General features: G+C 48.1%; 2 protein-coding genes across 3 annotated transcripts in view; both read right to left on the reverse strand.

The window, feature by feature from the left end:
* Window positions 1-24: 24 nt before the first annotated feature.
* On the reverse strand, window positions 25-3,446 carry LOC135369668 (neprilysin-1-like). Its single transcript, XM_064603167.1, has 2 exons — window positions 3,265-3,446; window positions 25-2,383 (listed from the first exon to the last, which is right to left on the reverse strand). The coding sequence occupies exons 1-2, from the start codon at window positions 3,347-3,349 to the stop codon at window positions 60-62; spliced, it is 2,409 nt and encodes an 802-aa protein (XP_064459237.1). The 5' UTR covers window positions 3,350-3,446; the 3' UTR covers window positions 25-59.
* A 1,721-nt stretch (window positions 3,447-5,167) lies between these two features.
* The window catches only part of LOC135369672 (uncharacterized), a 45,485-nt gene continuing 40,559 nt past the window's right edge, over window positions 5,168-10,093 (reverse strand). Inside the window, exons 1-2 of one of the 2 annotated variants that reach the window (XM_064603173.1) lie at window positions 7,492-7,606; window positions 5,168-5,842 (exon numbers count right to left, since the gene is read on the reverse strand). In XM_064603173.1, coding sequence (XP_064459243.1) covers window positions 5,422-5,832 — 411 coding nt within the window. In that variant the 5' untranslated portion in view covers window positions 5,833-5,842; window positions 7,492-7,606 and the 3' untranslated portion in view covers window positions 5,168-5,421. Of the gene's footprint in view, window positions 5,843-7,491; window positions 7,607-10,093 lie in introns of those variants that run through there. The other variant, XM_064603172.1, reaches the window with a different exon arrangement.

Consider the following 10,093-nt stretch of genomic DNA (forward strand, 5'->3'; position numbering starts at 1 on the left):
TTTTTACCTGTGTGCTATATTCAGTGAAACATAAATAGTGTTTTAATTGCAAGTTCCCTTTACCAGACAACACATTTTCTGCTCGGATTCATCTCTTCACTGTCACCACACCTAAAAGCCTTAGAAAATTCCACCATGTTTTCAACCGCTACATTGCAACGGTACTCCTCCAAGGAATGTGAATCAGAGTTCATAATCATCTTGACGGCTTTTGGGTTGATGTCAGCACACCACTTGTATGCACTGCTGATGAAGAATAACTGGTCGGGAGTGAACTCTTCCAGTCCTTCCAATGGAATGTTCTCTTCCCTTCCACCAGGGTGCTCATCCACATGCAACCTGTACGCGTAGAAGGCCTGCCTCAGTCCACCGTTGTCGGCTATATTTTCCGACAGAGTCTGTTTTCCGTTTAAATGGCGCTTGCTGTGTGGCTCGTAGATGCTGTTGTACTGCATCACAAAACAGTAGTTCTTCAGTATGAAATTGCTCTTCGTCTCTTTCGTCCACCAGTTCTTCAGGTTGCCGCTGTCATCAAAGTGACTTCCCAGGGTGTCGAAAGCGTGACTTATCTCGTGACCAATGATAGCGCCGATGCTGCCGTAGTTCATCGCAGGAGGAAGGCCATAGGAGTAAAACGGGAAGTTGAGAATAGCTGCCGGAATAGTTATGCTGTTGGTAGAATGTTCGTAGAAGGCGTTCAGTGTGGCAGGGCTGAAAGACCAGAACTCCTCGTCCCTGGTGTTGGGCTGGCGGAGAACCGTGAGAGAACGAAACGTGTAGACCTCCTTGAGATCCATCAGGATCTTGATGTACGGCCCCTCGATATCGGGGATGTCTGCGTGGGATTCATCGAGCTCGGTCTTGTTTTTAATCCAGTCGGGGTACGCTACGTGAGAGACTATCCTCTGCACCTTGGCCATGGCGCGGGTCCTTGTCTGGTCATCCATCCAGGAATTTCGCCTCAAAGCGTACGCAAACGCGAGCTTGATGTGGTCCACAACGACCTTAGCATCGTCCTTCACATAGTCGGGTGTGTACGAGTGAACGAAAATAGCACCGTAGGACATTGGAAGATAGTCTTCGACGTCCTTCCGGCACAGCTTCTCCTTGTCAGAATCTGCGAAGTCCATTCCGATTTCTTGCCCATACTTATTCAAAATTTCTCTAATTTCCTTCGAAGACACGGGACCAAGCAGGAATACCAGGGACCAACCAATGAAGTCTGTGAACATGCGTGCCGTGTTGTTCTGGTGAATAAGGCTGGTTACCAGCCACAAGTACCCAGGGCTCATGACGATGACGTCATCGTTCTCATTAACGCGGACGTTCACCGGCAGGTAACGGTTAATGGTGTCGAGCCACCGCTGAGAGCTTACCTGCGGTGTCAAGGTCTCCAAATGTTTTATCTGGTACTTCTTCGGCGGCCACGCGTCTGTCCTTCCAAGAACTTCGAAATGAAAGTGCTTCACGGAGGCGATTATAATTGGCGCCATGACCACATTCTCCGCCACTGTCTTGTAGGTGACATTGCTGCTGCCTAGAAGGTTCGCGATCTTCTGCACCATTCTCATAAAAATAATGTCCTGCGTGTCATTCTTTGAATTGTTTCCCGTCTGTAACTGGTGGAAGCCCACGTCGAGATTTTCCATTGTATTGATGACCAGGATGTTTGTCTTCGTATCTTCCGGGTCAGGCATGACGGACACGCTGAAAAGGCTGGGGATCGACCACCTCAACGAGAGTTGCACCATCACTTCAAACAGGCTAAATGACGAATTTCTAGTGACCTCCGGCCACGGCAAGTGCAGGTAGTTGAGCAGTTCTTTAAGTATCTTCGTCGACTCGGTCGAGTTCATGGAACTGTAGTTGTCAAGACACTGCTTGTACATAACGGCTGCTTTTTCGAGCGCACTCTGCTTCATTCGCGCCAGAGAAACTTTCTTTAAGGCCTTCTTGATGATATTGTCGAGCTCCTTTCCCACCAAAGAGAACGGACTGCTTCTGACTTCGTTTCGGCGGACCGGGTGCCTCCTCTTCCAGCCATCGCAAACGAATTTATAGAAGTTCTTGCAGGGATCTACGCTTCGGTTGAGAGATTTGGCAATGCTTTTGGCGACCTCCCTGCACACTTGGCTGCGGCACACTTTCCTCGAGGACGAGTCCGACGACAAAGGGCTGTGCTGGTTGGCTGCTACGAAGCTGCCCATGTAGACGGAGCAGGCCACGAGCATTCCCGCTGCCAGCAAAACCAAGTAGGCGGAGGTCATGTTACATCGCAAGAGGCGTTCTTCGCGGCCGCTGCTGCGCTCTTCTTCCCGGGTTTCCGTTGGTAATGTCTCCTCAGATGTGGTACATTCAACGATGCTGTTCGCCACCTTGTTCACTACGGAGAGAAACTCGTGGTATAGCGATCGGGCGAACTTCTGGCCTTTCCTTCCACGCTCTTCGGCTTACAAGTGCGCACAAGAATAGACCTCTCCCTGTTTGTAAACAAATGACGTCATAGTGTTCGACAGCGCCACCAATTTGGTAGAGTTGAACTACGCTGGAAGCTATGGGGGAACAAGGTCGCTCCCGAAAGCCACGGTCTTGATTACGATGGTCCCTGAAAGAGACGCGACCTTCGGTCCTACTTTTCTTTCAATAGGAGGCAGCGAACAAGTGCCCATTCGTGGAACCCAGCCCTCTCCTTCCGATTTATTTCGGTTTCAGTCTGTCTACCAACGTCAAGATGACGTTTCTCGGGTAGAGGTCTATTCCAACACTGAGAAAACAGATATTTCTACTGTCTAAGCGGCTAGTAACAAACGCGCAAAGGATCACCATAAGCAAGGCGTGACCATAGGCAAGTAGGTTATACAAGTACCAAAAATACCAAAGTATTTCTGTACCATGACATGCTGGACATAGAACTTGGCCACGCATCGAAGTGCCCAATGCAGTGATCGCATATGTAAACAGAGTAGGTGGGAAATTACGAGTATGTGAAAACGCAGTATACTGCCATAAAGTACGCTTTTTCTTGCTTTACTTTTTTTGCTGGCATACATTTCTCGCTCTGCCTATGATCACGCTGCATGGCGCCCACAAGAGACACCCACGGGTACCCCAAACTGACAAAGAAACCGGCTCGGTATGAGCTCATCCGATGGGTCACAGTATATAGCGCGCAAATCTTTATAAAAACACAAGCTCAGTTTTGCTAGGCCCCGAGTATCTAATGCTAGCCCTAAGCAAATGGCGAGAGAAGACGTGGTTACTTACTGTCAGGTAACCTGGGCACCCAGCGGGCGCAGCGCTCGCCGATTCGGGCCCATTTTGATGAATTCAAGGGGGTCTGTCCCAACATTGAGGTACGTGAACCCGCGTGCGCACGCCGCCTTGGTTGACGCCACCCTCTTCTTCGTTCACATGCTGTTTGTCTCACACCAAGACCTTCCTCCTCCTCCGTATCATAAACCTTTTTTCTTTTTTTAAACAGTTCTGTTTCCAAAATGTCACATCCCGCATGCACCGCACACCCAATTTGGCGCTTCCTCCAAATACCGATTTTTTAAAGTAATCGGGACATTTGAAAACTGTGGTTTATCGTTCTCGTTGGAATATGATGTCGGGATCATGTGTTCACACGACATCCACCAGAATACTGCAGCGGAAGATGCGAAAAACGTCATAGCTTCCTTCTATCACGTTGGGGAACATCCCGCGACACATCCACCAGATATTCCGTAGCAGACGACAGGAAAAGACGCGGACGGTGTCATCTGCTAACTGTCGTCTGCTAAGCGCGCAGTGCGCCGTTCCCGACATTACGGCACCATGTGAATGCTCAACATAACCCGGGACGGTAGTTCGGCTTTGTGAACAGCGTTTTCGCTTTTTCTTCCACTAGAATATTCCGTGAAGATGACGCTCGTATGAATACACGGAGAATGTCACCTGACCTGGTTCGAGAAGTAAAGTGAAACCAGTTCATAACACTGAGAGATAATTATGCGCAGAGCACATTACGCCACTCGAAGCAACTGCCAGATTCGTAACAAGGGAACACCGCATGAAACACAACAGACACGTAGAGACACCACGTCTGTTGACCACGGACGCCAGTTCCGCTTGTTGTTTTCGCGATAAAACACCTATACCCTTGCGAGTGTACAGGCGGACACTGAGATAACCACTGCCACTCATTGCATACCTTTCCTAGGGTCCTTTCTTCTATTGCACCACCGAGTGTCATCTTTACCGAAGAGTCCCCTGATAAGTGCACACAAAGTGGGACAAACCAGTACAGGCTATAGCTCTCGTACTTCTGATAGGAGGACTCCAGAAAGTAAAGACCGTTTAGACTTTATTGGAAAAATAAGAAAACATTTTATTATTAGTCAAATGTCGAAAGACTATACGGCAAGCTATCCAAAATGGGAGCCGTGGAAACGTTTCTCGTGGGGATAATTTTTCTTCACGACAATGCCCGGCCCCATGCTGTTTGTGCAACCCCAGCTTTGTTGGGCAGTCTTGAGTGTGAGGCTTTCGATCACCACCCTGTAGTCCGCGGATCCTGCTCTGAGAGATTTTAACCTTTTTCCTAAAGCGTAAAGAGTTTCTGGGTAGAAAACGTTTTAGAGGTTACGACAAATTGCAGCCTGCGGTCAGTAATTGGTCGAATGAACTTGCGATGGACGCATCATGTGCGCCCAAAGTGGAGAAACAGGCAGACCAAGGGTACAGCTTGGGACAAAATTTTACGGGGCGCCACATTTCTCCATAGAAGCTACACCCTAGTAGAAAACTGCAGCGGACACACATACTAAGATTAATGATGAATAACATAGCCGGTCACCCGTTTCTTATTAATCCCTTCCTGATACCCGACAGGGGACCGTTCCGATGAAGAAATACGCAAGTGCCGTGTTTCGTAGACTTTTGTCTAAAGCTGCACCCACGTAAACGTGTATGTGTACGCCTAGTGGGGTACTTGGTACGACGCGAGCGTCAAGAATTTTTCTCGCGAGCAACTGCCCAAATGAAATCTCCATGTGAACCATGCACCATACTTTGCTGACTAACCAGCATATAATAGTGCATGCGGCTTCACTACAGTGTGTCCCTTCGTGCGCAAACATATACCCTCACCTCCAAGAAATGCCACAGTTCTCGTCATACTTAGTCCCTTGCACCACAGATTCATTTATTGTTACGTACAGCGTATAGACACAATATGAAAGCCCCTATGGACTTGCCACACAGGTCGCGAGAGGTACTTGCTGTGTGTTAGTCCGTCTGTGGTTCACCATATACCCTATCAGAACCTACATGTAGCATCTTGCCTTCGACAGGTCCGGAGCAGTGTGAACGTTAACGCCTCGATTATATTTGACGTACCTACACCCTTTACCGGAAATATTCTTCGACCATAATCCTTCAGTCGTCATCGGGCGGCGGTGGAGGGGTGTACTCCTGCGGCGGAGCTTGGTAGCTGTCTCCAGGTGGGTAGTAGCCCTGTGGAGGCCTGTACGTATCCGCCTCATCCGGAGGCGCTGGGGGTGCGTACGTCTCCTGTGGTGGGTAATACTCCGGCGGTCGGTAGGTACCTTGCTGAGGAGGCTGATAGTACATCTCTTGGGGTGGACGGTAGGAATTGTAAGGTGCAGAAGGTGGCTGGTACGGGTAGTCGTGGTGCGGAGCATGTGGCGCATTGTAAGTGTCTTGAGGCTGCGCATGCTCGTACCCTGGTTGAGGTGGCGGCTGGTAGGAATCAGCCGCATCTGGAGGAGGTGGTGGCTGGTACGAAGCTTCTTCTCCTGGAGCCGGTGGGGGACGGTGCCAGGACATTGCTAGTCCCCTGCGTGTTAAGACCGCGGTGTAGAGACACGTGGTTTGGCAACCCTTTGGGTGCACGGGAACGCGTACGTACAATGCATACATACAGTGGCGTAGCCCGACCGGGGATTCACCCCCCCCCCCAAACTACCCGGCACTATACCCGTAGGTAGTGCGTTTGGGAGAGGGAAAACTAGGGTAAGTCTTCTAAAACCGTCCCGTAACACCCCTTCCCGGCATTGCCTATTATTGGTCTAATTATGGCCAATTGAGCAATATGTATGCAATATGGGGATAAGTCGAAAAATCCCAAACCGAGAAAACTGCAAGTGAATAAGTAATCGCAGATGAGTTTCGTCGAATAACGCAAATGCAAAATGTGTAACGTATATGCACGTGTCTACTTTATACAGGCATGTCCCGTTAGCATCGTTTCTGGGTATGTGACTCAGCAGAAATTGAACACTATATATAACACCGCACGCGCAGAGTTTTCGTGCAGGAAAAAAAAAAAAAAAAAAAAAGAAATTCACCACGAGTCGGACTTTCATGGTGACGGCAGGATGGCCAAAGTTTACCTTCGTGCAGTGGAGCAGCCTAGATCGTGATTATCGTGCTGCTAAACGAGCACAATCTTGAAAATAATGCTCTGTATGTACCGCAAAATATGACTTATTAGCATAGTGCACACGCTTTTCCGGTTACAACGCTCAGTCACGTGAGGTAGGAAGAACATGTTTTTCGAGCGGAAGTGGAAGTTGATTTCCGCATCGTAACAAAATTTAAGCTACACCATTTGTATGCATGTGTAGAAAAAGGGCCTGATCTGCCTGTCCATCCTATTGACACGCATGCATTTCCTATAGCGGGTCAATAAATTGCAATACGGTCCTAAATTTTCTCTGACAGGTACATACTGGTATGTAGATGTCATTGCCAACAAAAATACTAAAAAGAGGATAATTCGACTTATCCCCTTATTGCACATAGAGGTTAAATTTTTGGCCTGCAAAACATTCGGTGCGTTGAAAAGCGACTTCAGGAGCCTCCAATGTTTTCAAGGTTTCCCACGTATGTACCCGGGTGGTAACAGCATCGAATGAATCGAGTCGATGCTGAGAAATATAACATTCCAATATCGAAACAATCAATGAACAAATTAGTCAGTATTCGTTCAAACATGAGCACGAAGACGCCCTTTGTACATTGTTCCCATTATATGGATAAAGAACTGATGTCTGAAACATTAGCACACATTCAAATGTTCGACAATGTCGGACATAATCTTTGTTTTGAATCTGAACGTGAATTGCCAATCCTGTAGGTGATCCCACCCATGTTGGCAGAATCACTTTAGGGGTGAAAGATGGAAGACACTGAAAGGGTTAGCCAGCTGTAGGACTCGAATCCACATCTTCTGGATTACCGGTCCAGGGCTCTACCAATTGAAGCCTGTATGTAAACAGATAAATGGCCACTTGAATCCTTCTTCCCCGCAACATCGACTGCCCTTGGTCTGAAAACTTGGAATTGTGCGTCCCTAATATGTCGCAACCGTATAACTTGTTATCCACAAGAGAAATATAACAATCGATGGCGAACTCCCCCGTAAATGCACATCGCCGCGTAGCCTCAGTCGTGATAAATACCAAACGCCAACATTCGCCTCACCTGAGATGTGCGCAGTCGGCAGAAGAGACGGGTACAGGTTAAAATGGGAGTCCCTCGCTCGTAATGAAAAGGACGCAAACGGGGCTTTTATCTGGAAAGCACAGCATGCTTATCTCGCCGTTGTGTGTACAGCAAGCCTTCCGATGATGCAGGCGTGACGCGGACTTCGGTACTTAGCTCGGCGTCGCGTTGCCCTTCTTTTATTACAATCCAGATGCGGGCCCAAATTATTGAATGACTCTTTCCTCAGGAACTCACAAAGCTACCTTCGTTAGAAGGTCGCTTTCTTTACCTAGTGATCGTTTTGAACTCTGCTTATGCTTTGGTGTGCTTTACCCAGTGGTTTAACAGTGTAACGGTTGGTCCACAGTGGTTTACACAGAATCCCAAGCACGGAGGGGTGTTAGAAAAAATGGGGGGGGGGGGGTCATTATTATAGTTACGTCATTACACCTTAACATATTATTACCGACATGTGTCTAAAGCTGAAATTGCAAGGGCACCCCCTGTATAGGGGGGTACACAGTTAAAAAAGGTTAGGGGAGGTGTCACTGAACATTTGGGGGGTTGTAGGGGGGGGGGTCTGGATAAATCACTGCTTTCCCGACGAAAGCAACCTTGGATGCCTCCAGCAGCGCGTCTGATGGCGAGAGTACAGAGCATAACTGTACTAACCGTGTCCTAAAGACATTTTAAACCTAAAAATATTTTGAAGTTATACTACAGTCGACCCGCGTTTATCCGGACGGCTTCGTTTCCTGTGAAAATGTCCGGATAGCGGGGGAACCGGATAAGTGAAACACGAAAATCCAGAGTGATCCTAAAAGGACATCTTTATTGACCATTACACAGAAAACTATCCATTATCATCTGTTTCATTCTAATATACGCATCCAGTTCTTGCAAACCTTTGCGAATTGCATTGACTTGCGAAATATTGTTCTCTTGCTCGAAAAATAATAGCGCTGTTCTCAGTGCCGCCCGCGCATTTTCTGCCGTCACAGCTGGTGCATCCACGCTTCCATCATCAGATTCTTCTTGAACACTATCGGAAGCGACGACACTGACGATGTCGTCATCTATGATTGCAGCGCAGGGGTCCTCGTTGCGGACCTTCTCAGTCTGAAATGACCAGACTGCTCAGTGGATTACTTTTGTGTAACGTGCTAAGTCGGGAAGGGAGGAAATTCTTCCGAGCAACACCTTCTTTGTGTCAGTAAAAAGAAGGCCACGATCAGGGTTCTCGACCTCGCTTGAGTAGGTGTGGGCCAAGTGTCATTCCTGGACAATGACCGGATAACTGAAGCCGATTGTTGGGTATTACTCACTTCTGTTCCCTGGAATTCTCGTCCGAGTCCGGAAGCTGAAGTCCGGATAAACGAGGGCGAAATACATGGGGAGAAATCCGTCCCCATGCTTTTTTGTCCGGATAGCGCAGGATCCGGATAAATGAAGTCCGGATAAACGCGGGTCGACTGTACATGGGTTTCAGAGCGGACGATTTCAAGGAATCCGTGTGCGGCATGGGGCATGAGTTGCACCGCCAGCCAGACTCTCGCACCCTCTCTCTCACAAAATTGCTTTGGCCCCTGGCCACAACCGGCCCACCAACGCTATACCCTCAAAGCTCTCTTGACCTTTCTGGATACCATAGGACTTCGATCCTTATTGTGAAGGGGCTCATTATTTCATGCCCCGCATCACCACCAGCAATGAGGTAGAGTATCGCCCCTGGTGATGACGTTCCCGAGTCATCATCTTGCAATAAAGTTGTGGTTGAGTTGCACCGTGGGCGCTTATTGACATGGGAAAGAGAGAATTGCAGAATGTGTTTCGTTTTCGATGACACCGGTGACGTAGTAATGATACCCACGCGGTGTATGTTGCCAAATATGGCAACACGAACGCCATACGTCACAGCAGATAAAGACAGCAATCCTGCTCGAGCCAATAAGGAGCTACAAGGAATTGCTAGAAAACAAGCAAACCGATAGCGCGTCAACAAAAGGTAGCCTATCAGCGACCTTTCCAAAGGCGGCCCTTGCGTGTCTGCTAGAGCCACTAGTGCCTGCGAAAGGAACAACAACAACAAACTGTTTGCGTATCAAGCTGATCTCCCAAACAGTTTAGTCCGCAATAAAACATTACACACTCTAAGTAAAAAATTAGTAACTTTAGTCCTTCTGGGGAGTACATATGTGTTGCCTATAGTCCTTTACCTGGATAAATGCGTGGGGTTAAATGAATGTCAGAGAGTGGGGAGTGGGCAGCATCTCATTCTGTCACAGTCACATTACGTCCAACAATCCTTTCTTCCCCCAAGTGCCTCATTACGTTCAAAAGCCTTCTCAGCATTATGATAAAAAAAAAGAAAAGAAAAAGAATCCATCATGCCAGCCATGCTAGCGATGACAATAGAGAGTTTTAGTGTATCGTACGCTATCGCCTTTGCGTACGTAGGGGATAGCGTAGTGGTTCTGCGCAGTGCGCGAAGCTCTCTTTATGTTTTGCGCGTGCGCATAACCACCAACGCTATTCCTTACGTACGCAAAGGCGATAGCGTACGATCCACTAAAACTCTCTATTGTGATACAATCTGCAC

This window comes from Ornithodoros turicata, chromosome 10 (genome assembly GCF_037126465.1).
Source record: "Ornithodoros turicata isolate Travis chromosome 10, ASM3712646v1, whole genome shotgun sequence".
In the NCBI taxonomy this organism is placed as follows: domain Eukaryota; kingdom Metazoa; phylum Arthropoda; class Arachnida; order Ixodida; family Argasidae; genus Ornithodoros; species Ornithodoros turicata.